This window comes from Gamsiella multidivaricata (genome assembly GCF_025024155.1).
Source record: "Gamsiella multidivaricata strain RSA 2152 chromosome Unknown BC939scaffold_23, whole genome shotgun sequence".
Classification (NCBI taxonomy): Eukaryota; Fungi; Mortierellomycota; class Mortierellomycetes; order Mortierellales; family Mortierellaceae; genus Gamsiella; species Gamsiella multidivaricata.
The window spans coordinates 96,306-110,493 of record NW_026251731.1 but is presented as its reverse complement, the minus strand read 5'-3'; the positions used below and the strand labels follow the sequence as shown (position 1 = coordinate 110,493).

Here is a 14,188-nt window from a genome sequence, read left to right as displayed (position 1 = left end):
ATATTAGAGAACATCCAGGGCGTTTGGTCGCACCTTTTTTTTACGAATGCTATCGATACCTGCACTAGGTCCGGACAGGTATCCCACGCTTGGCCTCACAATGGCAGTAACATACGACCTGTAGGTCGTAGTCTACCAATAAGACCCTAGAGGCAACACCCGCTCACTCATTTTCTTCGTTATTGTAGTACTTCTGCACATGATACGAGGAGCAAAGAGCGCTGGGTGTTCGTAGCGCGTTCGAGGTGCATTGACACCCGTAACATCATTAGATTTGACAGTGTACAATGTACTCGCCTTTCTACCATTCTATCCTTATAGCTATTCGAAATAAGGACCAAGGGGATGGAATGGAGGCTTTTCGCCATCATTCAAGAAGCTGTGATTGAGACTCGTCTGTTCTTCTTCATCCTTACCGGTGATATTCCCATCTTGGTATCGCAGCACTGCAGTCGCCCAGATCATGCGCTGATGAAGCATGGAAAGATCCAACGACTAAGTTCTCGCACGACTTTTAGGAAACTCTCTTAGAAACTTACTTCTTCATGGTACTGTCCAAATCTATCTCATTTATATGGCTCTACCCTAAATGCGCGCCAGATTTTGACCGACGGATTCGTCTTTGTCCTTTATTTTGCTGCCACTACGTAGAATAAACGATGGTATTTTTTCACCGACGAGTTCGGCCACGAAAACTGGACAATCTATATCATTAAGGCGCTCATTTCCTTCTTTACCGTCATCCTAATGCGGATCATGTTGATGTGTAAAGGACTCATACTAGCTGCAAAAAAGGCAAAATAACTGGTTTTTTTTTTTTTTTTTGGCATTGTTGGCCCTCGTCAGCGTCACTTTTGGCAAGGGCAACGATTGGCGTTGTTGGTCTGGATCAAACTTCGATTGCGATTTATTCAGTTCATAGAGGATATGTACGAACATATACCAACATATAACACATTCCGGGCTTTCATAAGACACACAGCTGGCTCAAAAAAGATCTGCTTCGCTGCAGTCGCCAAAGTTAGTCTTTCCTCCATAAGTTGGACATAGTCTATGAACGTGTCATTAAGACCAAGTCATGGATACGACATGTTCCTTTTGATGACAGCTATATAATCGGACTGAAATTGGAGGCGGATGAGAGGACAAGGAGGGCTAAGGGAAAGTCAAGGGTAAATGCAAGGGGGAGCAGAAGGCGAGTGTTAATTCTGAGGCGTCAAAGGTCGCTGTACCCGCAGTAGCAAGCAATGGCGGTGCATCAGCGCGTCATTTGCCTGAGAGCGCGATACACAAGTGACATTGAAACAGAATTGGCACAGCGGAATATGGACTTTGTCGTAATCCAGGACATGGACACTCAAGTCGGTGATCTTAAAACGCAACTTGTAGACAACAAATGCAAGCCCAGAAACTGTTTCAGACAGCTTCAGAAACACCTGCAGAAACAGCTTCAGGAACAGCCGCAGAAACTGCACCAAGAGTAGTCTAGTTGTAGGATCTTAGAGGCTTGTTGCAGCGGAATGGATATCTTCCATCTCGAGAAATGTGCAACGTGGAATGTAACCTTATTGGGCCTGCTCTGTGCCTTCCCATAAACTGGAGAGCCCTGACCTTGGCTTCGCCCTCGCCACAGGAACAATGACGAAGCATTCATCTTGATTCGCCATCATCATCATCTCTCAGCCTTACATTTTTTGTTTCTTTCGTCCTTTGTCAATACAATATCAAACGCGCAAGTAACACTACCAAAGGCGAAATCAAATCTTCGGATCCTCAGCGAACAGAATACACAGCAACGCAGACAATTCCGAGAGGCATTAGCGGCACAATTTTCAAAGGCTCTAGTCTTTGTTTAGATGGAGAAATGCATCAACAGATACGGATTTAGCGGAGGCGCAAATGTATCAAACATTTGTGTTACTTTGTACGCTTTTTAGATATGGGTACAACTTTCTGGACATCATCGCGTTCGTTCTTTCGATGGCTGCTGCTATCGACCAGCTGGTCATAATTTACCAAAATGATCCATATGGCAACACGTGCGCGCTCAGCTTCTCAGTCCTGGCGGTCTCTTTACACATGGTATGTAGATCAAACATCATGAGGCTTCATCTTGTCTGCGCTAGTGAACCTGCCAAGAGCTCACGCGCAAACTTTTCTTCATTTCCTTTGAATACCAGCTGCTCGAGTTAAGGATCAACGAAAGCATTTGCAAATACGTTACTATTATCCAGCAGGCAATGGGAAAGATCCGTATTTTCTTTGTCATTTTTGCCGGCGGTATTCTAGCCTTTGCAATCGCAACGCTTCACTTGCTATGGTCCTGTCCATATGAAGGATGCGAAGAGCCAGAGATAAAATTCTCGCGCCACTTCCTGGGCGCTTTGTCAAATACCTACTTTTTCATGGTAAGATGTACTTACACTGAGAAGCCTGATTTAACGTTTTTATCTTCATTTCCGACCTAATAGCATTGTGTTCTCTTGTTTTATGATTTCATCTAGAGTCGATGATGAACTTTCTACTCAGGATTGGGCCTTTCACCTCATGTTGGCGTTCTTTTTCTTTTTTACCGTGGTGTTAATGCTGAATATGCTTATTGGTAACGAAAAAATTCTGTCCGTATTGAGGACTCAGTTGCTCCTTGATTTCTCGCTCCTTGTCCTAATATATCCGTTTTTTGCCAACTGCTCACAAGCACTCATCAACGTCGCGTTCAGCAAGGGCGACGACGGCTGGCGCCTGATCTGGATCGAATCTCGACTACGCCTCATTGAATCCGCCGAGAATATGTCATACCATACCCCCGGGTTCCGTCAAACGCACAATTGGTTCCCCAAGGAAATCTATTTCACCGCGACCACCAAGGAAGTTCGGGCATATCACGAAAAGAATCATGATTTTCGTACCCTCTCCGCCGACACTGACATGACTGAAGAGTGGATGCGCAACCTCCAGCTTGACGACGACTACATAAATGGACCCGAGCTGAAGCCTGGACTGAATACGGAAGAGAACGCTGAGAGAAACGGAAGCCGGATCAATACCGATATGGACAGCGGGAACAATCATTCCAAACCCGTCGTTGGCGACCTCAAATTCCCTGAGCCAGAGAATGCGATGGATGACGCCAGCAGCGGATCCGTATCAGCACAGAATACAGCAGATGCCCGTGTAACCCAGGACTTGAGCGTCCAAGTTGGCGACCTGCAAGTACAAGTCAAGAACCTTCAGAGGCACATCACGGCGCAGCTTGAGCAGCACGCAATTCAGCAAGAGAAGCAAGCAATGCAGCATCAGCAACATATATCACAACAAGAACAGGCACAGAGGCAGCTCCAAGACCAGCTTCAGCAACGCAAGGACCTGTTACTGCAGCGTCTCGCAGCTTAGGCGTCGTATTCGTAAACAAATTATTAAAATGAGTATTGTTCACAAACAAGGAGCTTTATTGTTTTGTTTTTTTGCTTTTTGTTTCTATATGCGTGCTCTATTTCAGAATCCGAGTGCTTCCAAGTCCTCGAGAGAAAAAAAAGGCCTCTTCGCGTCGGTTCAAACTACTTGCTTCATATGTTGTTGTTGTTGTTGTCGGTTTTTCTGGTTTTTTTTTTGGTTTCTTTTTTTTCTCGTTATTTGTTGTTCACAAATTGCCGACAATCAAAGAGGCCGCTCCCTTGAGTGCCATGAACATGTCGATCTTTTCGCGCATCTGACCTGCATATGGCGCTGCCGCCGCCGAAAACGACGTCTTCCTCGAGTCCGAGCCATATCCGCCCTTCGTTTTCACAGAGCGCAACGTCTGCTGGTTCAACTCAATCAGCTCCTCATCTCGCTCCTCTGTAGTATCGTCTTCACCCTCGGATGATGCACACGAAATCGTTGACGACGACGAAGAGATGGATGGAGCAACCGTCGCCTCCGAGTCCGACTCGCCTGAATCGAAGTCGCTGTCCTCCGAATCCGCACCTGAGCTCGAGTCAGTATTACTCTCTACGACAGTCGGGAGCGCCTTCCTACCCTTCATGGTCTTCGTCGTCGTCATCGCTGGCTTCCCGTCCTTCGCCGGGGCTATGGGCTTTCCATGCCCCTTCTTCTTCGGGTGCTTGATCTCCTGTGGGTTGTGCGACCGTTCCGCAGCCTCAAGGGCCGCAACGTCGCTACCAGACACAGTCGCCGCGGCAGTTGCAGCCTTCACCGCCGTATAGCTTGGACTCTCCTTGTACGCAATACCGGCCCTGACCAAGCCCGTGATTGTCGCAAACACGGTCTCGGTCACGACCTCGTGGATCGCATACTGTTCATCGAGCTCGATGGCCTTCTCGATCGACTGCTTCGACAGTTCCCATGCCTTGTCCTGTAGATGGAACCGCTCGTCGACCTTATGAAAAATCGTCTTTGACGTCCGTAGACATGATTTGACAACGTCGGGGATCGGGGACTGCTTCAGTCGGATCGCAGAGTGCACCGCCGTCGAGATAATCGTGTCGCCAATACCTCCAGACACGTTAGCATTGGGCCCACCGGCTGGGCAGACGGCCCCATTCTCAGGAACAGTAGCATTGACGTCGCGATGAGAGCGATGACGACGACGAGAAAACGACCCATGGTGGTGATGGTGATGTTGATGCTGAGGAGGTGCAAGCTTAGTCGACTTGGTTGAGGTAGCTGACAAGGCCGGCGACGGTGGCGCCGACCCTGCACGCTTCTCCTGCTGCTTGCGCAATTTGGCCTCCTTCTCCTGCTGCTGTTGCAACTGCAACTGCTGCTTCTTCAAGGCCTGTTGCTGTTTCGCATACTGCTCCCGTCTTTGCTTCCGCTGCTGCTGCGTATGCTGGCGAGGCTGAGGGTTCTGGGCCTGGGGATCGGCCATGGCTGCAGTATGTTGCTGGATCAGCGTTGCGGCCTGCTCGTGAACGTGTCGATGGCGTCTTCTACGACGGCGACGCTGCCTCTTGATGGTGTCGTCGTCATCGCTGAGATAGCCCTCCGGCTTTCGCTCGAGCTGGTCTTCCAAGAAGTCCCGAACCTGGGTTTCGAATGCCTCGCGACGCAAGGGATCGCATGTCTCGACTAGAGATACACATTTTTTCAACAATGATTAGTTGAGTGAAAGCTAAATATTAAACTGCCCTAGAGAAGCAAAGGAAAGAAAGACTTACAAGGCAAGGCATGCAAGAGTGAGTTAACCGCCATCAGGTACAGCTCGAAGGCATCATCCGCTGCCTCATCGTCAATCATCTTGGACTGCTCCTCCTTTTGGACCGCAAGAACCGAGAGCGTCATCGCTTGCTGGATCATCTTCTTATTCAATTGCCTGTAGGGCACATCTTCCGGCAAGATCATCTTCTTCGGGTCATGGCCTGTCAATGCCGCCAAGGAAATGCCTCTCTCCGAGGCCTTCGTCGCAATGTAGGATAGGGTCGAGTCCATCACTGGGTGATTCAAGATCCTACCCGCAACGGGGATGGCACCCAATTGTTCTTTCGATGGCAACAGGCCCGTGCCAACCGAGGTCACAGAGCTGACGACTGAGCGCGCAGCGCGAAAGGACATCAGGGGTGAGGGACGAGGGATAGTTGAGATCATGGATCGAGAGCGTCCATGCCATGAAGAAAGGAACGAAGAGGTCGTGGGTGGTAGAGTCGTGGTTGATGAAGGAGCTGGTACAATCGATGTGGGGGAAGGGGTCGATGTAGGCGTGAGGATGCTGGGTGGCGGTGATGGTGCTGCAGCAACTGGTGTAATAATAGGTGCAGGCTTTGGTTCTTCAGGCACAGGTGTTGGCGCAGATGCGAAGGACGTGGTAGATGGTGCGACAGGTGTTGCGGTGAGTTTGGGAGTCATGGGCGGAGTCATCATCGCTGCCCTAGCCGCCTCAGCGCGTGCCTCGACAAAAGCGAAAGCAGCAGCAATGGCCAGATCGTTGGCCGAGGCCGAAGTGCGAGACCCAGGAAGTAAGGCTTGAGGCTGAGAGGCCTTCGAGCTATCGACGTGCTCATGCTTCTTCTGCTGTACCTCCGCATGCTCTTGCTTCTGGTCAGGCTCGGATGTAACGGCGGGTATATTGAGGACTGAGGCCGAGGCAGAGACATCCTCGGATGCTGGAAGAGAGGGGTTCAAAAGGGGCGAGGAAAGTGCAACAAAGGCAGGGGTGGAGGAAGAGCGGATGTGACGCAGGTGGGGGGGACGTGGACGACTAACCATGGTTGTGGCCTGGACAGTGTCTGCAGGAGAGGGCTTGATGACGCGAGCGCGGTCCAGGTAACTATCCATGGACGCCCTTGGTGGCATAGCATCGGCTGCAATAGCGCTGGCCTGGACAGTGTGGAAAGACGAGTGCCGAAAAAGGGCCTTGCGACTTGAAGTGCTGTGGCCTGTGGGAGTGAAAGTGGCAGAGGTAGGAGTGGCAGGGTTGACTGGATCAAGGAGAAGGGTGTGGATACTGACTTGATCAGAGTCGCTGTTGGAGTCTTCTTCCTCTTCCTCCTCCTCTTCCTCAGAATCATCCGCGTCGTCAGCTTGGCGGCTGGCGAAGCGACGGTACATATCCTCGTCGTTCTTCTCCAGCTCTGGCAGGATCGCCTGAGGGTTGCTGCGTGGTTTGGTGACAACCACGGGGTTGGCAGCAATGGGTTTTGTCGTGATACTGGTGGGGGTGGGGGTGGTCGGTGCATGGGGTGGATTGGGTGGCTGTGCAGGTTGGGCACCAGCGTGCTTACGGGTGGGACTGGATTGGACGACTACATTGACGACAGCACTGCTGGACCGTCGCTGGAGGAGGGGGAGCGAGGGCAGGTTGTTCCTGACAATCGAAAACGGGTCCATTGTGAAAAAATAGACTAGTGTGAAAATAAAGAAGTGTGCGACTTCAAAAAAAAAAAAAAAATGGGGTGATACAAAAGACACCCGAAAGAAGAACACAAACACACAAAAAGGGGAAGGGAGAGGGGTCTAGAGATCAAGGATGGGGAAGAGATGAATCTGATGCCGATTCTGGAAGGAGGGAGCGATGAGTGTCGTGGGTTGAAAGAGACTGGCTGTTCAAAGGAAAGAACACTGTATGTACTGTATGTTGGAGAAAAGGGAACAAACAGACAGCAGAGGATGAGCAAAGACAAGGAGCAAAAGGCAGGATGCTGCCTCCAAAGAGGGTCAGACGGAGAGGGAAAAGGACAACAGGGAAGCGAGTTGCAGTGCAGTACGGCCTTTTGATGGGTGGTAGTGATGAGGATAAAGTAGAAAAGAGGGGGATCAAAAAGATAGAGAAAGGGTTTATAAGAGGGCAGCACGATCGACTGAGGAACGGAGCGGATACCAACTAAGGGCACAGACATATGAAAGTGTCTTATCCCGAACCCAAAAAAAACACTGTTTGAACCCACTGTCCCATCTCCCACCTGCCCCCTATACATCCATGCAGCAACCCATCCAGCTTCGTTCTTCGTCCGTCTATGTCTTTGCATTTACACACTGGCATAACCCGTCCAATGGCCTGCCGCCAACTGCCTGCTGTGAATGCTCATGCCAAATAGACCCTCTCTCACTCTCTTCATTTCTTTTGCTGTAACATATGCTCCATGATATTGTAATCCTCAGTCTATCCTCTCTTCTTCGCACTCAACCCTCCGATGCGTGCTCAACATGGCCCTTTCGTGCATCGCGTAATAAATTGAATAAATTGTTTTCCCCAACCATGTTATTTTTTACAGCGCTACACATGAATCGCAAGCAGCATGCTGGGGTAAGGACTACATCCATAGCAAAAAAAAACCTATCTTTGCTGTTTACTGCTGGGAATCCCCTTTTTTTGTGTCTTGTTGTGTACATTTGTTTGTCTTGCATATTCTGCTGCAGCTGGAAGCTTTTTCCATCCTTCTCAACCAGCCCATCCACCCAGCCATCCACCCAGCTATCCACCCACCTTGTAGCGTCGTAGAAACGTGTTTGAAGAAACACAGAGAACGCTACAAAGGCGGTATACATGCACGGTTAGCTACTCAACACCCCAACCCCTTGCTGACTGCGGGATCGAGCGCTGGAAGAAATGCATGACGTGCCGAGCTAACCCTTACAGAACATCTCATCATGTTCTATGGTCGTGCTCGTTTCTCTTCTGCTTCCACAAAGAACAGTTTGGAAAAATGAGACGATACTCGGCGTACTGCAATGGGCATTGCAGGTCCTGTCGTCATGCGCAAAGGATTTACCAATGGTCATATGCAAATGCACCTGGGCGCGGATTGAACAAGCGGATGAATATAATCAACGTGTATCACCCTACAGCGTGTCAACACCATTGGTCATGGTGTGCTATGCTAGGATTATGGATTGGATTCACTACAGAAAACGGTAGTCTTCAAAGTGTGTCTGTGGAGAAGAACTCCACACCAACTCTGGCCATCAATAAATGTTTATAGGGACGTTGTTCCGCGCTTGACCATTACTGGAAGATTGTGGACGTGGAGGAATTTCCCGTTCTTGTGTATGGTACATGTTTGTCGTGTCTCTTTGTGGTGATGGTTGTGCCAAGAGCACAAGACGATCGTTGCATGGTCAAAGTATACCGTACGTGGAGTAAAAAAAATTGTACCGCCCTACCATATTTAACCTCGATGGCTCCCATGCAGATTGCTGACCAAGATGAAATGTACACCGCATTCCCAACACGTCCCATAATCCAGAAGAGTGATCAACGGCTCCTAGCTTGTCCTCACTAAAAAAAAAAAAAATTGTACCCCACAAAGACACAAAGACGCGACTTCATAAGCTGATACATCTGCTGCCTGTACAAGACGCGAAGGATCAAACATGTTCAAGCTCAGTATTACCCCCCTTGCTCTCCGTAAATTTGCGCTGGCTTTGGTAAGTTTAGAACAAGAGCAGCAGAGCTCCTGCTAGCCCCGACGATCAGCGTTAGCCCAACCTCCTGGCTCCCTTTTTTTTATGAAGTCTGGCATGTGACAATGCTATGCTCTGGTCTTTGTGCAATTAGAAACAGGGGCATGAACAATACGTGCGACAGCACGCACAGTGGTTGTACGTAGAATGCAATCACGGCCCAAAAGGGGAAGGGCAAATGGACATTCGGCTTAATTGCCTCCGAGCAAAAATAAGCATTTTTTATTCGAGGGGATGAACGATCAGCCTTCTCTTCCCCTGAATCGTCATTACATTCCTCGCGTATATTCTTTGCCGCGTTCACCTAGAACAATCCTTGGGTCTTCATAAGCAGGGACTTCTTGAAATGTCAAAAGGGTTCAATGAGACCTTTTTTTTTTTTTTTTTTTTTTTTGCCAGCAGCGGGGACATGGTGCCTTCTCTGGGGTATCAATGAGCCACTAGTGCCCCGTTGCATAACCTGCCCAAATACTTTTCAAAAATGGAAGTACCATTTGAAATAGAAGCTCATTCTGCCCTCATGCACAACCGCTCAATTTTATAGATCACGTTGGTAGTGCAGTGCGAGGCATGAGGGTCACCATGGTTCCGTTCATTTCTCCGAGAATATGCATAACGTGCTAATGCCGTGCATGGGTCATAGGTGAGCATGGCGTCAATGACCAGATATACGGCGATAGCCTGCTTTGTATACGCGCCCGTTAGAGTGATTGTATCTAATTCGAGACATGCGTGTTGCTCATAATCTAAAAGTGCAGATCAGCTAGAATGAAAAATGAGAAAGAGTGCGTGGAATAATGGCGGAGCATCACTGAAAAGAGTGTTGTCAACAACATCCAGCGCTCATGTTTAGCACGAGAGAGCGAGGACGGTAGACCGTGTGTTTCCAAATGTAGGTTGTGATGTGAAATCAACAGGCGTGCTTGTGCACAGCCAATCGCTGGTTTAGCAATGCGCTGGTGATCTCGATAAGCCAAAAATGAACGAAATAGCTGCTGCCGCGTTCGATGGGTGATGGATGATTGCTAGTATGGGCGATGGCTTCCCGTTTAGGAACACTGTTTGGCAAGTTGGATGGGATAGAATGGGATGAATAACGGATCCTGGAAAAGGATAAAGCGAGGCAGTGGTCACCGTGTCGGCAATGGGACATTTGAGATACCGAGGGCCAACCTAATAATGGTGTGCCTGCTCTTGCGACTGGTCGGCTTCATTCGATCGCCGGCACAAATATAAATTAGGGTTCAACATTAGTATACATTTTTTATTCAAAAATGAAATTTATGGTGAAGGAATGCTTATTTGAAATAAAGACCGCAGCTATTGGTAAACAACCCCGGCTGCCATGTTTTCCCTCTCAGATTTAGTCTATGACATATCTCTCTGTTGGACACGCCGTTCTGGCCGCCCGTCTATTTCCGGGCAGGTACGTCGGCTTAGTGCATGGGCTATATGGCGAGACTATATAAAAAAGCTCCTTGATCCACTCTTTCCCACGTCCTCTACTTCTCCAAAACCAGCTCCACCTCAACTTCTCGCTTTCTCTCTTCACCTTTATCTCACCTTTACACAATTGCATCTCATAAGTCCGTCTAACACATACCGAAGCTGCACACACCCAACCCTCGTTGCCATCCAACGTTTGCATACTTATACACCTACGACCAACACTACCACCACCACCACCGCCGCCGCCTGCTCAGTGACGCCTTCGATAAACTATGTCCGCACACAACGCGCCATCACCACAGCAATTCAACATGACCTCACTCGGAAAGAAGGACGAGACAGAGGACAATGGCTCCCGATCCTCGACATCCTCTACAGCGCCCGTTCATCAGGCCAACGGCACCACCACTGTTGCCTCCATCACCAACTCTAACTCTAACCCTGAATCTGAGGACCGTGACCCTCTCAAACAGAGCCTTCACGAGTCCTTCCCCCAGCTCTTTGTCCTCCCCCACCTGCTGAAGAAGAATGCTTGGATCCTCTTGGCGGTGACCTCCGTCGTCATGATCGTCTACATTTGGCTGTACATTGGTGCTCTTTGGTCGCCTGTGACTCGCGTCAAGAACGTCGAGATCATCCTCTACAACGCCGACGCTGGATTCGACTACTCCCAGACACCTCCTCAACTCGCACAATTGTTCCAGACCATCACCCACAACTCTTCGCTTGGATCCATGATCGAGGGCCAGATCATGAACCCCGAGGGCCAGCTCAGCCATGTTGTATCTTGGGTCGACAAGACTCAGGAGCCTGGCTGGGATCGCGACTCCTTGGTCGATCATGTCGAGAAAGGAAAGTCCTGGGGCCTTCTCTACATTCCCGCCAATTTTTCCAACAACTTTTTATCCTATGCCCCTTCCACCACCGCTGGTCCTGCCACCACGGATTCATTGAAGGTCGTTGATATCGAGTACGTTTTTGACCAAGGACGCGCCTACGGCACGCACTCGATCATCGAAAAGTACATATCCAAGTCTCTCGATGTGTTGACCAAGGGGTTTGAGAAGAGTCTTCTCACATCGCCCGCCAACCAGACCTTGCTCCAAAATATGCATCCGGTCCTCTGGGTCCAGGCAATCCACTTGACTGAGACAATCATGAACCCCGTCCTGATCTATGGCCAGAACTTTGCCACCTACGTCGTTGTAAGTACTTTATCCTCGTTTCTCCCCTAAAGCAACATCATCGTGTTTAAATCAGAGCACACGCTAACTATCGCTCTCATTTTATCTCTGTGCCCACAGTTCATTGTCCTCTACATTGGATCTATGCTTGCAGTCTACAGTATCTGCAAGTATCTCCCCAACACCATCGAGACCGTTGGAGTCTTGACCTTTGGCTCCGAAGAAAACATCAGCGCCGACAAGAAGACTGCCCAGATCCCCAAGTTTCCCGCCCTCCGCATTGTCTTGGCACGTAACACTGTCGCACTGATGTTTTCCCTCGTTCATACCATCTTCATCTGGATGGTTCCTCAGGTTTTGGACGGCCACCAGATGTCTTCACACTTCAACGCTGGTATTGCCTTTGCGTTTATCTGGTTCGTCGGCATGTCCTTCATCTCGACTCTTTTCTTGCTCTCGCACCTTTTAACCGTCGATGGCTTCCAAGTCCCCGCAACCATGTTCATGATTCTCATGTTCACATCCTCGGGTGGTATTTTGGATTGGGTTCTGATGCCTGGATTCTTCCGCGTCGGCACTGTTTTCCCCTTCACCTATGCCGTCAAGGGCTTGAAGGCCATTTACTTTGGAAGTCTGAGGGAGCAAATGTGGATCAATTGGTTGGTCATTCTGGCCTGGATCCTCATCCCCGGTCTCATCACCATGGCCATGGCTCGCTCGGAGATCCGTCTGAGACGCGAGAAAATGCGTCGCACCGCCAGCGTTCCACCTCAAGTGTAAAAGAAAAAAAGCTCCCCCCCCCCCCCCCATGATACTCTATTTCGGAAAGCAAACAGGGGTCGGCTTTTCCGGCCTTTTATTTTTGTAGATATATACCTACCCTTGCATAGCATACAGCATATCCAGCCTAATAATAATAATAATAGTATAATTATCATCGCCAAAACCTGTCAGCACTTTTATCCCGATCCATATTCGGATATTTCGGTCCAGACACACTAATCTTCGCCGTACTTCCTTTAAAAGGCACTCTGGCGCTGAAGTAGCTGCAGGAATAATATCCAATTGGACCAAATAAGCAATAGACCGCGCTCGAAAGAAAGAAGATCGAAGAGTGCATTTTGGTTAAGGTTCGATAATCCAGGGTCTACACAATTGAACGATCTACTTTGTTTCGACGCGTCTTTTGTACCCTAATACCCTATTTTTTGACGTACGAGAAACCTCCTTGTATCCGATCAGTCTATCCAGATGGAGTGTATAGCTGCTGCATTCGGGCGCAGCTGATTCCTGGAGTCGACAATAAATGAATATGAAAAAGGTGCCTCTTCCCTCACAGTTCAGTTCAACAAACAACTCTAATATCTCTTATTACTGAACATTCGAATTCAAGAAGACCAAGTCATGGATACACCCATTGTCCTCGAGGAAAAACGGCCTCGAAGGTCCAATAGCACAATATTAAGCAAATCCGTCATCCATGATCTGTGCCCACGACCTAACCAGGCCGTACTCAAGATTAACGCTGCTACGCTCAACATTGTGATCTCTGGATCCTTCTGAACAAGCATCCCGTGTGTAAGCGTGTCATCTTCTGGAACTCGCTTTCTCCCTTCCTAGTTATAGGTGCACATGCGAAAATCAAGTGTTACGATTTTGTTTTTATTTTTTAATTTGACGTGTGTATCTAAGAATTGGTGCTAAATATTGCTACCGGACACCCATCTCACGTCAGCGCCGACAGTGTCGACGGACTCAGAGCCAACACTACCGACAGAACCAGTGCCATTAACATCATCAGCTACAGCTGATCCAGTGAGACATATTCATTGCCGTTGGTCTAGCCAGATCCTCTTCCCTGAACCTCGACCCTCGCTTACTACTTCGTAATATCGCGATTTCGAGTACGGCTTTACAGATGCTGGAATCTTAAAACACCACACGACCAGACAGCTTATGAGAAGATTCTGGGAAGAGCTCGGAAAGGTACTTGGGGTCGGGTCGGCGTATTGTGGATACTGCACGGTTGGGAAAAGCACTCGTCATTGCGAAGGGCCAGGAGATGCAGGTTAATGAATTTCAATGCAGGTAGGATTCGCCACCATGATTGTGAAGGCAAATTAAAGTTTGATAGGTGGGCTTTTAATTAGGAAGTCCATAGAATGGTGCAAGCGCAATCCCCACCCAGGGATAACTGGCTTGTGGCAGCCAAGCGTTCATAGCGACGTTGCTTTTTGATCCTTCGATGTCGTGGGCGCGTCGCCACTGTTTGTTCATCTGCTGGATAACTTAAGGGGGTTGTGCAAGGTATGGTGCTTCTACCTCTACCTTTGCCTATCTACTCTCTGCCTTCGTGCCTTCTTACCCTTTTCTGGCATTCTGTTCTTTTACAGTCATATTCTAGACTGTTGTTTATGTCATATCCTGCTTTCGTCGTAACATTTAATTACTGCTCATTTTGCACTTTACATCCCTCGGCTAACAATAAAGCTATTTTCTGTTTTACTACCCTCATTTTATCCTATCCGTTCTTCCTGCATCCACACTTACACTTCATTCTGTTTGGCCACAATTCCTCGCACACTCCTCGATTTTATTATCTTTGCTTTGATCTATCTCACACCTTCCTTGCACCACTGGACATTAACGGGGGGGGG

The 14,188-nt window shown here is 48.8% G+C and overlaps 3 protein-coding genes across 3 annotated transcripts; 2 read left to right on the top strand and 1 right to left on the bottom strand.

Moving 5' to 3' along the window:
- The first annotated feature begins 2,579 nt into the window (after window positions 1-2,579).
- On the top strand, window positions 2,580-3,426 carry BC939DRAFT_447481 (uncharacterized protein). The gene has a single exon (XM_051555093.1). It carries the CDS (start codon window positions 2,791-2,793, stop codon window positions 3,391-3,393), a length of 603 nt encoding a protein of 200 aa, XP_051413506.1. The 5' UTR covers window positions 2,580-2,790; the 3' UTR covers window positions 3,394-3,426.
- Window positions 3,427-3,640: 214 nt separating this feature from the next.
- BC939DRAFT_475951 (uncharacterized protein) lies at window positions 3,641-6,825 on the bottom strand (the record flags this gene model as incomplete). Its single annotated transcript, XM_051558551.1, has 2 exons — window positions 3,641-5,070; window positions 5,160-6,825. The coding sequence occupies 2 exons, from the start codon at window positions 6,823-6,825 to the stop codon at window positions 3,641-3,643; spliced, it is 3,096 nt and encodes a 1,031-aa protein (XP_051413505.1).
- A 3,578-nt stretch (window positions 6,826-10,403) lies between these two features.
- Window positions 10,404-12,473, top strand: BC939DRAFT_491910 (uncharacterized protein). Its single transcript, XM_051559507.1, has 2 exons — window positions 10,404-11,552; window positions 11,652-12,473. The coding sequence occupies exons 1-2, from the start codon at window positions 10,620-10,622 to the stop codon at window positions 12,309-12,311; spliced, it is 1,593 nt and encodes a 530-aa protein (XP_051413504.1). The 5' UTR covers window positions 10,404-10,619; the 3' UTR covers window positions 12,312-12,473.
- The last annotated feature ends 1,715 nt before the right edge of the window (window positions 12,474-14,188 follow it).